The 19,312-nt window shown below is 41.7% G+C and overlaps 1 protein-coding gene and 1 pseudogene across 1 annotated transcript; one reads left to right on the top strand and one right to left on the bottom strand.

Annotated features, from left to right (window-relative positions):
• The window catches only part of LOC132892121 (protein dopey-1-like), a 32,693-nt pseudogene extending 32,519 nt beyond the window's left edge, over nucleotides 1-174 (bottom strand).
• A 2,104-nt stretch (nucleotides 175-2,278) lies between these two features.
• On the top strand, nucleotides 2,279-3,106 carry LOC132892122 (kelch-like protein 10). Its single transcript, XM_060930521.1, has one exon. The coding sequence runs from the start codon at nucleotides 2,279-2,281 to the stop codon at nucleotides 3,104-3,106; it is 828 nt and encodes a 275-aa protein (XP_060786504.1).
• Nucleotides 3,107-19,312: the final 16,206 nt, after the last annotated feature.

Raw genomic sequence — 19,312 nt, forward strand, 5'->3', positions numbered from 1 at the left:
TTTATGTATACTAAAGATTCCCACCTTGTCTCGATGCATGAGCTGGTTACTGATAACGTCCTCACAGATGTTGGAGCAAGGAACGAGGTTGTGTTGCTGATAGAAAAGTTCCACACTGCACTGATGATGCTGAGGAGTCACTTCACCCAACTGATCCCCCAACAACACAGCCATGCTCTACACACAACCAGTGGGATGAGAGAGAGAGAGAGAGAGAGAGAGAGAGAGAGAGAGAGGAATCATTTCAGGCTGCAATTTAACTGGAAAAATTTATTTCTTAACCTTCTGGTAGACCACCCTGGAACAAATCTGAATATAATCCGTAGCAAGAAATAATTTCAGGACACATGGCCATGCTTCTTACAGAACATCAAGAAATAGTTTCTCTTTCCACACCTCTCTTTGGATAAAACGTTTATTCATGTAACTTGTTCACGCTCCTCATCTTCACTTCTCTCTTTTGCAGAAAAAAGGTGCTATTAAGAGAGTGTGTTGTCAGGGAGTGTGTCGTGTAATGATAAAATATCCTATGACAGTTTTTGGAATAAAATTTCCATAAAATATCCATACATATCCAGCTGTAATAAAACCTATGTTGGCTGCACTGACTCAAGAACACAATTAGAATCTCACTTCAGGCATCAGGGCATCAAATCTTATGGCAGCTGTCATCAGTGGCAGACTCAGGGCTGCCTCTCAGTGCCCCAAGGATAAAAAACAAAACAAAAAACAGTCAAAGTGTCCTCTAAAGAGCCTTTATAGTCGAGAAAATGTGATTAAATGCCCTCTAGGGAGTCTTACAGTAGGTGAAAACACATGCATTTTATTGGTTTCTTCATATTGCAAGTTTGATTCTATGATGATCGGATGAGCGTTTCTTACATCTCTTTTGGAATAATCAAGTTCAACATACTGAAGCAGCTCAACTTCCTGTCTGCGCTTGAAACAACAGGAGCACAGAAAGTGGAAATAAATCATTTAAGTTGTACGTGATCATATACAGATGATAATGCATTATAATGTCCTGACAGGCAGTAAAGGTAGTTTAAGGTTATATTTACTAAACCAATTCTATTCTTTAGATGCAGCACCACTTCAGTGCTGCGTCTGTGCTGCATTTCCACACCTAAAATGAATGAATGAATGAATGAATGAATGAATGAATGAAACCTTTATTATCACTAGTCACAAGTACCAGCGAAATTGACCATCAACCTGTCCTTACATACACACATACAATTGACAGAGGGGGAGTAGACAGGACAGGAAGACAGGGATGAAAAGAAAAAATAAGACAGAGTAACATGAGGAGAGGGGAGAAAAAAAAGCAACCCCCACACTATACTCCTGTGAGGAGTACAGTGTGGGAACATTAAAAAAAACACCTCAGCACATAAGCACAAAATAACACAAGTACACTTTACAACATGAAAACTTGGGACTTGGGGGGGAGGGGGGAGGGGAGGAGGTAGAGGTAACCCAGCGCAAGCAAGCAGCTGTCCGTTCCTGCAGCCATAATGGCGCTGGTCACACACCCGCTTGTCACACTGGGGGTAGCAGCGACCGTGGGAAGAGGGGGGAGGAATACAAGAGAGTCTAACAGCAGTGACCTCTGGGGGGGAATTGTTGACCCAGCAACGGCCTTGGCCAAGGCCAGTGCTGTCTGAGGGAGCTGAAAGGAGATTAGTACAGTAAAAAATGAGTACTTTATTTTTTCTGGTGTAAAAAGTGTTTTACATTTACTTAAAATGGACATGTTTAATTACTTTCCTCACCAAAATGTTGGAAAGGCTATGTTTACCTGAATAAATTATCTATCTATCTATCTATCTATCTATCTATCTATCTATCTATCTATCTATCTATCTATCTATCTATCTATCTCATAAATAAATCCATCATTAACTGTTTCCCCATCAATTTTTAATAATTTTAATGTATAATTAATGCCATTTGGACATTTCACCCTGGAGTTGTTTTTTTTTCAGGAGGGTAAATTGTTCTTTACAGTGGACGTGTGTGTATCTTGGACAGACTCAGGCTTTAAAAGCTTTTGCACAAAACCCCTTTACAGAGATTTATCCTGATGTACAGGGTTTCTCTCAGGTACATTCTGTTCTGTATTCATACGTGTTTACAGAATTAGAACTGGAACAGTGAATCGGAATATTCTTATTTTCAAATAAAGAATCAGAACTCTCTAAATTTAAAAACTCATCTGTACCATCAACACAAATACACTGAAGGGAATACGAGTAAGCAGGAAGAAGAGAATGAAATGGAGAGGAAGTTGGAGATTAGCTACAGCGCAATGAATCAGCTGAAGTTAGAGAAGAAGCTCTGTGACATTCTCATCAAAGTTGATGGTGCCGAGTTCCACGCGCACAAGATCATCCTGTGTGCCTGCAGCACATACTTCACGACTCTGTTCACCAACAGCTGCTACCCTCCAGATAAGCACGAGTACTTCATCCCTGACATTTCCTCTGAGATGATGGAGCTGATCATCGAGTACGCGTACACACATCATGCTAACATCACGGAGGAAAATGTGCATGAGCTGCTGATCACTGCTGATTATCTGGCAGTGAGCAGCCTGATGAATGAGTGCTGCATGTTCCTCAAGGCTCAGCTGTGTCTGGAGAACTGCATTGGCATCTGGTGTTTCGCTCACCTTTACCTCTTTGAGAAGTTGAAGCAGGAGGCCTTCCAGTTTATCTTAGACAACTTTGAGGAGATGGTGCACGTCTCTGAGGAATTCCTGGAGCTGACGGTTGAGCAGCTCAGTGAGATCATCGAGAATGACAAGCTGAATGTGAAAGAGGAGAATGTAGTGTTTGAGACCATCTTACAGTGGATCAGACACGCGCCACAGGATCGGAACACACACATGGGAGTGTTACTGCCCAAGGTGTGTATGGCACTACTGACGCACGGTTACTTTATGGACAACGTTTTGAACAATGCTTTAGTGAAAGACAATGCAGCATGTAAGCCGATCATCATCAGAGCTCTGAACAGCATCAATAGGCTCAACATGAACAAATCTTTTGGCTCTGAATTCATACGTTGTCGCCTAAAGGAGAGATATGTGTGTGAGAAATGATATATTTTGATTAAACTGATAATAATCTTTACTTGTGATATTTAATAGTCAAATGGCACAGAAACTGAAGTGAACTAGATAAATTTAAAAAAGAGCAGTGCAAAAATCAGTGATAAAGAGCTCATAACCTTTGAATGTGTGTGGGTGATAATATTTCTTGTAAAGTTAGATATAACTTCACCAACCTATCTATGGCAATCTCCCTTAAAAAATACAAGCCCCAGGAAAACTTGACTGAGCCCCTGGTCTTTTCAATAGCTAGAAATGAAGAGGATGATAGTGCAGATAAAGAGAATGGCAAGGAATATAATACATGTACAGTGGTGCTTGAAAGTTTGTGAACCCTTTAGAATTTCCTATATTTCTGCATAAATATGACCTAAAACATCATCATATTTTCACACAAGTTCTAAAAGTAGATAAAGAGAACCCAGTTAAAGAAATGAGACAAAAATATTATACTTGGTCACTTATTTATTGAGGAAAATGATCCAATATTACATATCTGTGAGTGGCAAAAGTATGTGAACCTCTAGGATTAGCAGTTAATTTGAAGGTGAAATTAAAGTCAGGTGTTTTCATTCAATGGGATGACAATCAGGTGTGAGTGGGCACCCTGTTTTATTTAAAGAACAGGGCTCTATCAAAGTCTGATCTTCACAACACCTTTGTGGAAGTGTATCATGACATGAACAAAGGAGATTTCTGAGGAGCTCAGAAAAAGCGTTGTTGATGCTCATCAGGCTGGAAAAGGTTACAAAACCATCTCTAAAGAGTTTGGACTACACCAATCCACAGTCAGACAGATTGTGTACAAATGGAGGAAATTCAAGACCATTGTTACCCTCCCCAGGAGTGGTCGACCAACAAAGATCACTCCATGAACAAGGTGTGTAATAGTCGGCGAGGTCACAAAGGATCCCAAGGTAACTTCTAAGCAACTGAAGACCTCTCTCACATTAACATTAGCCAATGTTCATGAGTCCACCATCCGGAGAACACTGAACAACAATGGTGTGCATGGCAGGGTTGCAAGGAGAAAGCCACTGCTCTCCAAAAAGAACATTGCTGCTCATCTGCAGTTTGCTAAAGATCATGTGGACAAGCCAGAAGGCTATTGGAAAATGTTTTGTGGACAAATGAGATCAAAATAGAACTTTTTGGTTTCAATGAGAAGCGTTATGTTTGGAGAAAGGAAAGCACTGCATTCCAACATAAGAACCTTATCCCTTCTGTGAAACATCGTGGTGGTAGTATCACGGTTTGGGCCTGTTTTGCTGCGTCTGGGCCAGGATGGTTTGCCATCATTGTTGGAACAAGGAATTCTGAATTATACCAGCAAATTCTAAAGGAAAATATCAGGACATCTGTCCATGAACTAAATCTCAAGAGAAGGTGAGTCATGCAGCAAGACAGCAACCCTAAGCATACAAGTCGTTCTACCAAAGAATGGTTAAAGAAGAATAAAGTTAATGTTTTGGAATGGCCAAGTCAAAGTCCTGACCTTAATCCAATCGAAATGTTGTGGAAGGACCTGAAGTGAGCAGTTCATGTGAGGAAACCCACCAACATCCCAGAGTTGAAGCTGTTCTGTATGGAGGAATGGGCTAAAATTCCTCCAAGCCAGTGTGCAGGACTGATCAACAGTTACCACAAATGTTTAGTTGCAGTTATTGCTGCACAAGGGAGTCACACCAGATACTGAACGCAAAGGTTCACATACTTTTGCCACTCACAGATATGTAATATTGGATCATTTTCCTCAATAAATAAATGACCAAGTATAATATTTTTATCTCATTTGTTTAACTGGGTTCTCTTTATCTACTTTTAGGACTTGTGTGAAAATCCGATGATGTTTTAGGTCATATTTATGCAGAAATATAGAAAATTCTAAAGGGTTCACAAACTTTCAAGCACCACTGTACAGTGTGATGGTTAATGGAGCCAGGAGCTTATAATATTTTTATGTTTAATTTGTTTAACTCATTTGGTTCTTGTCAATATCTCTATTGATGAGATGATGAATGGGAAACAAATAAAGGTGTGTGGGTCCCAGGCCACAGGGGTGCTGGGGGCAACAGGATCATACAGCAGGATCACATTCAATGCAAAAGCACAACCTGGAGTTGTTAAAGGTTATTCCAGTAAAATTGCCATCTCTTCTTCCTTTTCATCTTCATCTGATGAGCTTTCGTATTGAAAGTCAAAAGTTATATTCCTGAAAATGATCATTTGTTATGTATGGTGATGATGTCACTAACACTACTGGAGGGACCGTGTTGAATTAGGATGTGGAATTTTACCTGGTGAACACAGAAGAGTGGAGTGATACACACAGTGAAATGTCCCAGTGCAGTTCTGTGAAATATCGACACTCTTGGAACACCACTCAACCAATCAAGTCAAAGGACCAGAACTAACTGTTGTATAAACTGTTGTATCAAACATATTTTTGTGGGGTCTGTGAATCATGACAACCCAAGTTTATCAAAGTTATTATATTTATTATAGAATTCTGATAACCCCTTTAACAGGTCAAATGAATGGGTTTAATCCAAACCTCAGCCACTCAAAACTGCCGAATATATTCACACCCCTTAACAAGAGCCATTGTAACGAGATAATCAGATAATCAGTGTTACTCACTTCACCTGTCAGTCATTTTAATGTGATGGCAGAACATGCTCCTCTCTCTCTCTCTCTCTCTCTCTCTCTCTCTCTCTCATATACATATGGTTTGTGTGTGTTATATACTTACTTGTCTACAATTTACTCTTTCTATATTATAGAAATATAAAATATATTCTCCAGTATATATTATGTGAATAAATCATGCATGAAAATATAAAACAATCGCTCAGATGTTAGGAACAGGGCTGATTTTTATTTTAAAAACATAAGATCATATCTGTGCGTGTGACCGGTGAAACAGCATGGGCATGCATTTGCTGTGACGTCTCAGGCCATGGCACGTGGCCCGGCCTTTGCAATGTTTGTGTTTCAATCTTTGGAATAGTTTATTTCCAAAAATGTTTTAGTTTTGAAGCTTGCAAACTCAGGATCACGTGCACTACTTTTACATTGCTATTTATTTATTTATTTATTTATTTAGCACAGCGGCTACAATTATTGACAGTCCATAATTATCAATACCTTTTCAGATTTACCAATAAAAAACAATTTTACAGAGGTGCGTTTCAGTTACAACAGTTATTACTGGTTAATTAATCAACCAGAAGACCCCCTTCACCCTTTGATCTTGTCGACTGATGACACAGCTTGCCGAGATGGAACTTTTTTTTGCATGATCAGTAATTTGAGGAGAACCCGGACATTCTCATCGCAGGTAAGCATGGTGGAAAGATCATGGACATGTTTTTACTGATCAAATTCACTGATATTTCATGATCTCCTTGTCGAAACCTACTTTGTTTCTTACTCTTTCATTTGACAGTCACCATTTTGTATCTAAACGTGTATTTGAGAAGTCACTTGAGGTGTCGATAATACTGATCATTTTCACCGGTGTCCACCATTATCGACACCCTGTGGAATTAAAGGACGTTTACAACTGTTATGGATCTATCTTTGTGTGACATTGTTGAAGTAGATGAAGTACTTTAAAACAATAAAAGTGCTGTGATTTATAATTTTTCTTTTCTGATTCATAACAGAATGGAATGTTTATAGAGTATTTGGAATCATATTGCAATAAATAGAATTAGACCAGAATTAAATTCCTAGCATATAAAAAATTACATGCTTGAAATATTCAGATTTTTCTGTTCATTCAGATTTTTTTTCAGTTAGTTGTAAATATCTACCACATATATTACTATTGTAGACATTTTATATTTTGGTTCAAAGAATGGCATGTGACCTTTGACCTGGATGTTCATGTGGTTACAACGTCAATTGCCTGTTGAGATTTATTGGTAAACTGCAAAGCTAGAAATTAATACAAACAACAATAAATGATTAACAAAATGCAATCTTCAAAAATACTTAGAAAGTGGGTAGAAAGTTGAACAAAAATATTTTCTGACACAGGCTAAACATTATCAGATCATTTGTTTACAAACATTAGAATTGCTTCCTCATTTGCATAAGCACTGACATCGATATATTTATACAAAATATATTTTGTATGAAATATAAGTCTAGTAAAACAAATTTTAAATAAAAACTATGTTTTGTTAACTTAATACCACATACCAATTATTTTTTCATAAATAATCATCTGGATGTTGATTATTGTGGAACGGTGTCGATAACTGTGGACAAAGGTGTCAATAATTGTGTAACGGTATCATGTGATCTGATACACTAAGTAATCAGGAATCAACTTATTTTTTCCAGTGGAAGTTTGAATAATTATTCATGCACAATTTACGTAACGAAAGTCTTGTTTATTAGGAACAGTGCACATTCATGAACAATAGTATAAAATACCTAATGTAAATATGCTGGAGTTAGCATGATTGCTAATTTTCATCTGCAGTCTCTAGGCAGGTGACATAAAACAGAATGGGATACAAATACACATACAACACTCCACTAATTAAGGACAGATACAGCATCACTATTCACTGTTCACAAGCCCAGGACAGTGACAAAACCAACAAAAACAAACAACACAATACACAATTATGCAACACACAATATACAACAATGTGGATGGACACAAGGACAACAGCAAGCCAGACAGAATAGACTCAAAAAAATAAAAACACATAACACAGTTAGAAGTGGTTGCAGTTCTGATTTTCCATGAGCCGTAGTTTAAGATGAGTCTTGAACTGATATGTGGGGTACACCCTTAATGTAAGTGGTAGACAGTTCCAGAATTTGTTCCCCTTTCTGACAGTACAGTTTATCCAAATGTGGTGCGTCTAAATGGAATTGTACGGTACCCTTCAGCAGACGCCCTTGTGCTACCGCCACCATCACTGCTTTTATAAAAAATAATTTAACGGGGCAATATGTGACAAAATGTGACAATATGTGACAAAAGCATTGAGTGTAAGAACATCCTAGCCGCTTTCATATTGAGAAATGGCCCGATTTGCCTGAAACTCTATACGTTAAATGTTACTTTATTTGACAACCTTTTCACATGAATTTTAAAAGTTAGCATGGAGTCCAGTGTCACTCCAAGATACCTGAACTCATTCACAACATCAAGCTCTTCTCCTCTAAGAAACATATTAGAATGTGTCACCTTTGCAGGTTGTTTTGTAAATATGATGCAAACTTTTTGTGTTTAAAAGGAGACATGATGGGGCGGCACGGTGGTGTAGTGGTTAGCGCTGTCACCTCGCAGCAAGAAGGTCCTGGGTTCAAGCCCCGGGGCCGGCGAGGGCCTTTCTGTGTGGAGTTTGCATGTTCTCCCCATGTCCGTGTGGGTTTCCTCCGGGTGCTCCGGTTTCCCCCACAGTCCAAAGACATGCAGGTTAGGTTAACTGGTGACTCTAAATTGACCGTAGGTGTGAATGTGAGTGTGAATGGTTGTCTGTGTCTATGTGTCAGCCCTGTGATGACCTGGCGACTTGTCCAGGGTGTACCCCGCCTTTCGCCTGTAGTCAGCTAGGATAGGCTCCAGCTTGCCTGCGACCCTGTAGAAGAATAAAGCGGCTAGAGATAATGAGATGAGATGAGGAGACATGATTTAGTAAGCCAGTCATGAATATGAGTGACTGTGAGAGTTGATGAGACCTCGTGGATGTTTTTTTACATGTGTATAAATTACTACATCATCTGCGTACATCTGGATATTGACATTTGGCAAACATCAGGTAGGTCTTTAATGTATAGTGTGAATAATATTGGACCAAGTATAGAGCCTTGTGGGACTCCTACTGGACAATCAAGAAGGGGAGATGTCGTGTTACCAATACAAACACGTTGCTTCCTCATGGAAAGGTACAATTTCATCCACTAAAGAGCTTTCTCAGAGAAATTAAAATGTGTTAATTTAGATAAAAGAATCTGATGATTAACAGTATCAAATTCCCTCTTTAAATCCTAGAACACAGCACCAACATAAGAACTATTATCCAAGAAGCATTTAATCTTTTCTAATAATAAGCAATTTGCAGTTTCTGTGGAATAGTGGGCACGGAACCCAAATTGCATGTTGTGCAGATGGTTATAGCCTTTATTTAGATGTTTAATCAATAATTTACCAACCCATTTTTCAGCAACTTTAGACACAATTGGAAGGATGCTGATTGGTCGGTAATTGGCCATGTCTGTTCTTTCCCCTGATTTAAATATTGGTGTAACCATGGCCACCTTCCAAGCTAATGGTACGACTGAATGCCTGAAAGACAGATTAACCAGATGTGTAATTGGTTATACTAAGGATTCTTTGTGCATTTTAAAGAAGTGCGTATCAAGCCTGTCGATATCCTTAGCCTGAGAGTTTTTCAATGCACTGATGATGTTGGCCACTTCTGGTTCTGTTATTTCCTTCATGTTGAAAACAGGCTGTACATAGTTTATAGGACAAAGAGTATAGTCAGGTGGATTGAAAAATTCAGTCATCTCATAAACAGAATCTCGGAAAAAAGTGTTCAGTTTGGTAGCTAGGGTGATTGTATCTGTCACTAATTCCTTGTTAATTCTAAGTCCTAATTCTTTACTTTTGTGATTATTTTCTCTGCCAATTAGTTTGTTAATATTTTGCCAGATTTTTTCCCATTTCCTTTTGCTTCTTCAATAATGTTTATGAAAAATTTTGCTTTAGCATGTCTAATAGTCTGTTTTACTTTATTTCTCATTCATCTCATCTCATCTCATCTCATCTCATCTCATCTCATTATCTCTAGCCGCTTTATCCTGTCCTACAGGGTCGCAGACAAGCTGGAGCCTATCCCAGCTGACTACGGGCGAAAGGCGGGGTACACCCTGGACAAGTCGCCAGGTCATCACAGGGCCGACACACAGACATAGACAACCATTCACACTCACATTCACACCTACGGTCAATTTAGAGTCACCAGTTAATCTAACTTGCATGTCTTTGGACTGTGGGGGACACCGGAGCACCCGGAGGAAACCCATGCGGACACGGGGAGAACATGCAAACTCCACACAGAAAGGCCCTCGCCGGCCATGGGGCTCGAACCCGGACCTTCTTGCTGTGAGGCGACAGCGCTAACCACTACACCACTGTGCCGCCCCCTCCCACAATGTAATCGCAAGAAAAACCTAAAAAACACAGCAACTTTCATCGCAATTTTTTGGAAACCCCCCTGCAACATCAGCCATTTTAGCCCGCAACAATCACAAAAAAGGTCCGCGGAATCCTGGGGGGGACTGAGATTATAGCAGAGATGAGGCGCTACAACTTACATGTCCTAGGAATCAATGAGAACAGATGGACAGGATCAGGTAGGATGAAGAGCAACACAGGTGAGACAGTGCTGTATTCAGGGAGGGATGACAATCAACACCATCAAGGAGTTGCCATTATTTTGAAGAAGGTTACAGAGAAATGCCTAATGGCGTGGAAGCCTGTCAACAGCAGACTCATGACAGTCAGACTGAAAGGGAAGCACATCAATACAACCTTGATCCAGTGTTTTGCTCCAGCCAATGACAGCAAGGTAGAAGTTAAAGATGCATTCTTTGACCAACTTCAAGCCGAGCTCGAAAATACACCAAAGCATGATATGAAAATTCTGATGGGGGACTTCAACGCCAGAGGTGGAAAGAAACAAATTACATTTACTCACGTTACTGTAATTAAGTAGATTTGTTGTGTAATTTGTAATTTTTTAAGTAGTTTTTGAAATGGGTAATTTTACTTTTACTCAAATACATTTTGAGCCAAGTATTTTACTTCGCTACATTCGAAAACCACCTGTTACTGAGTAAAAAAATTAAATGCGGGGAAAAAAAACAATTGGCCTGAACTGAAAGGAAACTGGTACAAGCGTGCGTGGAATATCCATATTAGCCTACATGCATTGTTGGATGATGGCTGGTGCCGAGGTAGCCGAGCAAGAGATGGAGGAGGTCATGGAGGAGGTTGAGGATTGCCAAGAAGAGAATTCCTGTAGAACAGGTGCGCCGGACAGCAAGGGAAATCCTTGTTGTAAATCCAGGTTGTAAACATTATGCAGTTAATTTGTCAATTATATTTTCTATATAAGGAAGAGCACAGTGTTACTAAGGAAACGCTTAGCTGTCTTTAAATTGTGAGAGTCCTGGACACTTTGAGTTTGGTTGGTTTACATTTCATATGTGTCATTTAGTAAGTCTGCTTTAGTGGCTTTAATAGCTGGCGTTTGTCGGTAAAGAAAAAAATGGATGATAGAATTTACAAGTTATGCCACTTGTACTTGAAAATGTTTTATGGGGTAGTCCAAACAAAGCTTTATATATTATACTGCCTAAAGTTAAGTTAAAGTCCTTCCCGCACCATGTGGTGCATCGGCGGCACCGATCTCCATTTCCGCAGCCCTCGGCCTCTCGCCTATTACATAGCTAGGGTTACAGTGGGGGGCTAGTCCTCTGATAACCACAAGAGTTTAACTCCCCACTCGCATCTGTATTGCAGCGTGCCTTGCCAGAAGGTATCATTTTTATGATGGTCTTTAGTATAACCCGACCGTGAATAGAACTTACGATCTCCTGATCGACACGCTACCACTAGGCCACTAGATACATTATACTGCCTGAAAGGTTATTATGTGGACTAATAGTTCATTAAAACAATTTGATTTATGGTTTGTCCTTTCTTTTTTTTACATCAAATAATTGAAAGTAACTAAGTAACTTTTACTCAAAGTACATTTTAAATTGAGTACTTTTTTTTATTTTTACTCAAGTAGATTTTTAGATGGGTACTTTTACTTGAGTAGAATTTAAGCAAAGTAAAGATACTTTTACTTAATTACAATTTTTCAGTACTTTTTCCACCTCTGTTCAACGCTAAGGTGGAAAGTGACAACACCAACTATGACAGAGCCATGGGAAACGAAGGTTGTGGTACCATCAATGAGAATGGGGAAGGGCTACTGGAGTTATGCACAAGCTACAACCTAGTCATCGGAAGGACCCTCTTCCCACAATGGGACATCCACAAGCTCACATGGTACTCGCCCAATGGAAGGGACAAGAATCAGATCGATCATTTGTTGATAAATGGCACTTGGATAAGATCACTACTTGATGGTAAAGTGAGAAGGGGAGCAGATGTCAGCAGTGACCATCATTTGGTAAAAGCAATGCTGAGATTGAAGCTTAGAAGAACCAGATACCAAAAGACAGGATATCAGCATGATGACATTGGGAAGTTTGAGGATCCTGAAGTGAAGATTGCTTTTACTTTACAACTGAAGAGCAGGTTCTAAGTGCTGGTTGATATTGAAGATCAGTCAATATGATCCAATCAGATACAGATGAAGTAAATAGGAAGTGGATGCAAGTCAAAACAGCATTCTCCAAAAGTAGTGAGGCTTGCCTAGGTTTCAACAAGAAGAAAGAATTGAGAATACCAACCACCTGGCAGGCTATAGAAAATAGAATAGCACTAAAGAAGAAAGTCCATGAGTTAAGGTCTGGAAGACAACAAGAAAAATACAAGCACCAATATCGGGAAGCTGATCGGATTGTCAAGAAAATTGCCAGAGCAGACAAGCGAGTATACATGAACCACCTTCCAAGGCAGGCAGAGAAAGCTGCCAGTAATGGGGAGCAAGGCAAAGTATACAGGATCACCAGAACCATATTTGGCGAGTGCAGAGGAAGTACAGATGTTCCTGTTAAAGACAAGCAAGGGAGACTACTAACATCAGAAAGAGACCAAGATGCTCGATGGGCAGAACACTTCAGTGAAATCCTTAGCAGACCACCACCACTAATAGAAGCTGATATACAGGAAGCCAAGGAAGACCTGGATGTTATCATCACCCCACCTGAGAAGAAAGAAATTATTGCTGCCATACAATCACGCAAGACCAAGAAGCCTCCCAGATATGACAACCTAAATGGAGAGCTATTCAAAACCAATCCTGAGCTGGCAGTAAAGATTCTCCAACTACTTTTTACAGCCATTTGGGAAGAAAAGAAGATACCAGATGGCCAAGGGCATCATTATGAAGATATTGAAGAAGGGAACACTTAGTAATTGCAGTAACTGGCATGGGATCACCCTACTATCCATTCCAAGCAAGATCCTTACAAAGATCATCACACAGAGAATCTCTAATGCAGTGGATAAGCAGTTAAGAAGAGAGCAGGCAGGCTTCTGCGAAGAACAAGGTTGTGTCAACAAAATATTCACCTTGCGCAATATCATAGAGCAGTGTACAGAATGGCAGAGACAGTTGTACATGAACTATCTGGATTTTGAGAAAGCCTTTGACAGTATCCATTGAGTCAGCTTCCAGCGTATACTTCCAGCGAATATGGCATCCCCCAACAGATATTTCTGCTCATCAAGAGTTTCTACAGCAACTTCACTTGGGCAGTGGGAAACAGTGACAACACTTATGAAGTTAAAACAGGAGTCAGGCAGGGATGCATCATGCCAGCATTACTCTTCAACCTGACCATAAGGTTGCATATGCACCAACCAAGAGGCATAAGATGGAGTGTCTTTACTACTCTGGAGGACCTCAACTTTGCAGATGATCTAGCCCTTCTTTCCCATACACACCAGCACATACAAGAAAAAACATCTCATCTCAGCACACATGCTAAGCAAGTGGGATTGAAGATCAGTCAAAAGAAAACAGAAGTCATGACACTCAACATCCCTTCACCAATCCGAGTAGATGGAGTAGACTTATGAGCAACAGAGGAGTTAACCTACCTAGGCAGCATTGTCAGGCACGATGGACAGGCATGTAGTGATATTAAGAGTGCAATCCTCAAAGCCAGAAATGCCTTCATTATGTTAAATAATGTATGGCAGTCACCCCAATATAGCACCAATACCAAGCTAAGATTGTACAAGAGCTGTGTTCTATCTACACTTCTATACGGTTCAGAATGCTGGAAGATGACTGAGTATGACATGTCCAAACTCTCAGCATTCCACACCAAAAAATCTCTATTGAATTCTACGTATCTTCTTGCCAAGAACCATGTCTAACCAAGAACTATTCACTCAGTGTAATCAGGACAGCATGGTGTAGTGTGACCCAGACATGGGTGGAATCCTGAAGCATGGACAGGCTGGAATTGGTGTCAACACAAGCTTTATTATGACTTTCTTCACTACTGCTTTTCAGCTTTTTCTTGACTTATTCAGTCACTTGCACATGTACACAGGTACAGCACATCTCCACAACTACATTTCCCATAATTCCCTCACTTCCTTCCCCAGATGATATCTGCTTCATCTCATCTTTCACTGCTCCACGACTGGCTCATCTCATCTTTCACTGCGCCACAACTGGGTAGTGTACTGCTGTAAATCGTGACACAAGCTCATCCATGAATTAAATGATCTGAGCGAATTTTGTTCTTTTTGGCTTTTTGGACTGGTGTAATCAAGACATGCCTTACTCTCCAGCTTCTTTCTTTGCCTCACGCCTTCTGACTGGCGCACTGACCACCTCTCTGCCTCTCATGGCCATGGATGCGCCTCGCCCTCTCTGACCTCGCACTCTGACCTCGCGCCATCAGTTTTGAAATAGAGACATTTGCAGCCTGCAAAACAGAAGCGAAGAACAAAGGGACAAATGCGTGGTTGTATGATCCACTGGCCACTGTTAAAAAGCTCCCTCCACGTCTTCAACCAATGAACTTCCAACCAAGGACCTTCTGGATCATGAGATCCCACCTGGGAAGGACTTGTGCAACACAGCAAAGCTGATTTAAACTACATTGAAACAGCTCCACTCTTCTAGCAGAGTACACCAAACGGAGAATCACTGATGAACTCCTTCACGCTGCCACGTGAGAGTGGTCCCAAGTAAGGCTGGCATTTTGGGCATTGTTAGTCTTAGTTTGATTAATTTATGTGAGAAATGCTACCGTATTTAAACCTAAGGTTGTTTGAAGTATGTGCACAATAATCACATAGCTTTGGTTTGATCATATGTTACTGTATTTCTCAGTTTTACTCTGGTAGATAGGTTTTGCATGCTTTATCTCTTTTTATCTCTTTTATATACTCTAATATTTTCTTACTGCACCCATTATTATATGCATCTGAACATTCAGCCTTCACGAACCTAAGGGCTGTTAGCTCAGCTGGTTAGATTGTCTTGCTGACATTGTGGGTTCTAGCCCTGTAGAGGCCAGAGGTTATTTATGCGCCTTTATCTAATCAGTCACACACACTGCCTACGGCCCCTCCCACACTTTTTCGTGTGCAAACAATTCTTTGTTAAGCCTGCACACACACACACCTCATATCACCATTTTTGTGCCTCGATCTGTTAAACTGCTGCTAGTATTAGTGAATGTACCTGATCAGTATTATTCTCATTTGATTTTGTCATTTTAATAAATTGATTATTTACAAGAAACTGTGTCTTATCTCTTGTGCTGCAGTATTACTTGAAGCTATCCTCTGTCATCACAGAATTCACATTGCCATCAATGATCTACTGTATCACTAAAGTAATTTATTCATTAATTTATTAATTAATAGAAATATTGATTAGTAAAATTAATGAACTGATATTTTATGAGACTGATTTAATAACATAATTGCACCCACATAATATTGGTGCCTCTTGTGAGGAGTGCAATTACACCTACATAATTTTGGTGCACTGTCTGAGGCATGGTACTATTGTACCTACACACACAACACTCAGACATGTGCTCTGGTCAGGAGAGAACCCCCCCCCCCCCCTCGCTCTCTCCCTCCTTATATGTTCCATTGTTACTGTAACACACACACACACACACACACACACACACACACACACACACACACAACATTAATTGACAGCAGGTGTAATGACTTTGCCACTCTCCTTCCCTGGCCCCACCCTCCATTCAAAAACCAACACTTGGCTATGCCCCCACTGCCACATACCCCCACCACCTGACTCAGGCCAGGGAGCCATCCAGCCTGCAGCGGAACCCCCTGCCGACAGGACAGAAAGTCCGCTATTACCATTTGCGTCCCCAGCCTGTGGACCACCTCAAATTTAAAAGGCTGGAGGGTGAGATACCAAAGGGTGATCCACGCATTGTCATCCTTCATGCAGTGCAGCCACTGGAGCAGCACAGGGTCCGAACAGAGGGTGAAAGGGTGCCCCAGCAGGTAGTACAATGCGATCAAGCAACTCATAAAGCTTCCTTGTTACCTGTCTAGATGCTCATGCCTGATACTTATAGATAAATAAAGTGTATTTCTGACTTTGTATTTAGAAAAACCTAAATTTAATTTACATACAGTATATCCATACCCATATATACATACATACATATATATACACATAAGCATAAACACATATGTATACATATACATACATACATACATACATACATACATATACATCCCTATATACACACACCTCCCCATACATACATACATACATACATACTGTACATACATACATATACCCATGTGTAGCAGTTCGGATGGGTGGGCGGCGCACAGAAGGACGGCAGGCCAGAACTGAGTTCACAAAACCCGTTTATTTTAGCTTTTCAGCCTTAACTGTACACATACACACACACACTCCAGTCATCTGGACCCTATCCATCAGCCACTGAAACATAGCGGGCACCCCAAACAGCCCAAAAGGAAGTGTGACAAACTGGTGTAAGCCGAACGGTGTGGAAAAGGACGTTTTTTCTTGGGATAATGGAGTCAAGGGGATCTGCCAACAACCCTTTGTTAAATCCAGTGTCAAGTAAAAACGAGCCGTGCCTAGTCGATCGAGCAACTCATCAATACGAGGCATTGGGTACGCGTCAAATTTAGACACCACGTTGACTTTCCTATAGTCTACACAGAACCGGACTGACCCGTCGGCCTTGGGTACCAAGACCACCGGGCTGCTCCAGTCACTGTGGGACTCCTCAACGATGCCCATTTCGAGTATGGCCTCGAGTTCTTCCCGAACCACTTTTTTCTTGTGTTTGGGTAGCCTGTAAGGGCGGCTACGCACTACCACCCCTGGGGGCATCTCAATGTGGTGCTCTATGAGGTTGGTGCAGCTGGGCAGGGGCGAGAATACGTCCGAAAACTTGGTCTGCAACTGGGCAACCTCCACGAGTTGGGTCGGGGAGAGGTGGTCTCCAGAGGGGACCGGAGAGGTACGTGATGCCAATGTTCCCTTTTGAAACTCCAGCCCCAGCTCCGCCTTCTCCGGAAGCACTGACATCAACGCCACAGGGACCTCCTCGTTCCAGAGTTTGAGCAGATTGAGGTGGTAAACCTGTAACACCCCACCCCTGTCCATTCGCCTCACCTCATAGTCAATGTCCCCGACTCGCCGTGTGACCTCAAAGGGTCCTTGCCACTTGGCAACTAATTTGGAGCTCAATGTGGGTAACAGTATGAGTACTTTATCTCCTGGTGTGAACTCCCTGAGGTGCGTACCCTTGTCGTACAGGCGGGTTTGTCGTTCTTGGGCCTGCCGCAAATTCTCCTGGGTTAGGTGGGTGAGTGTGTGGAGTTTTGCGCGCAGGTCAATAACGTATTGGACTTTCATTTTTACTTGGTGTAAACGTATTTCATTTTTACTTGGTGAAGGTCCCTCCTCCCAATTTTCCCACAGCACATCTAGAATGCCGCACGGCTTATGCCCATATAACAATTCAAACGGGGAGAACCCCGTGAAGGCTTGTGGGACCTCTCGCACTGAAAACAACAAGGGTTCGAGCCACTTATCCCAATTACGTGCGTCCTCACTTACGATTTTTTTAATTATATTCTTGAGGGTGCGATTGAACCGTTCAACTAAACCGTCCGTTTGTGGGTGATACACGCTGGTGCGGATCGGCTTAATACCCATCAACCTATACAGTTAATTTAGTGTATATGACATAAATGAGGTGCCTTGGTCAGTCAGAATCTCTTTCGGGATTCCAACTTGGGAGATAACGCGGAAGAGCGGTTCCGCAATACTGCGTGCTGAGATATTGCGAAGAGGCACCGCTTCCAGGTATCGTGTTGCATAGTCCACCAGAACTAGTATAAAGCAGTACCCTCGTGTTGACCGATCTAATGGCCCTACGAGATCCATCCCAATTCTTTCGAACGGGGTCTCGATTAATGGGAGAGGGCGCAAAGGCGCTTTTGGAATGGCTGCTGGATTTACTAATTGGCATTCACAGCACGCCATACACCACCTATGGACATCGCCACGAATCCCTGGCCAATAGAACCGGGCCATTATTCGGGCTAGTGTTTTATCCTGCCCTAAGTGTCCAGCCATGGGATTAAAGTGAGCCACCGGGAATACCAATTCCCAGCGGCTCTTTGGAATCAACAGATGCGTGACTTGCTCTTTAGTTTGAGTGTCCTGCGTCACTTGGTATAATCTAGCCTTCATAATTGCGAAGTAGGGGAAGGATGGGGTGGCGTTTGGCTGGAGCATTTGACCGTCGATTACTCTCACTTGGTCAAATGCATGCCGCAGAGTCTCGTCTCGCAACTGCTCTAATGGAAAACCCGCGAGGGATTCCCCAATAGAGAGAGGAGGAAATGGCGGCTCCTCACTCTGACGCGGAGCTGACGTAGACAGCTCTGTGACAGCTGCTCCCGCCAACGCGACACCGGGACCTCCCCTTATTAAACTACGGCAGGACCCACTCTTCACTAGGTGACTCATTAATTCCCCAAATCCCGGCCAATCCATCCCCAAAATTATTGAGTGGGTAAGGCGAGGATTAACCGCCGCCTTCACTATAAATTTTTCCCCCTGAAAAAAATGTGGACTGACACTAAAGGGTAGTTGTGAACATCCCCGTGCACACACAACACCTTCACCAATTGTTCTCCCCCCAATGCCTCATCTTGCACCAGGTTTTGGTGGATTGAGGTCTGATTACAACCAGAATCCACCAACGCCTGATGTGTATCGCCTTGGATACTCACCAGTATGCGATATGCTCCAGCCCGATCGAGGGCGGCTCCTGGCACATCGGGGATCCAAACCACCGCGCCCACCTCCATTACCGAGCACTGCTGTTGGAGGTGGCCCAGCTCCCCGCAGCGCCAGCAAACCAGCCCGGGCTTCCTCTCTGCACTGGTGCTCTGGGGCTCACTCACCT

This window comes from Neoarius graeffei, chromosome 9, assembly GCF_027579695.1.
Source record: "Neoarius graeffei isolate fNeoGra1 chromosome 9, fNeoGra1.pri, whole genome shotgun sequence".
NCBI lineage: Eukaryota > Metazoa > Chordata > Actinopteri > Siluriformes > Ariidae > Neoarius > Neoarius graeffei.

Excerpts from the sequence above, each read along its gene's own strand:
- LOC132892122 (XM_060930521.1), top strand. The coding sequence starts at position 2,279 with ATGGAGAGGAAGTTGGAGATTAGCTACAGCGCAATGAATCAGCTGAAG.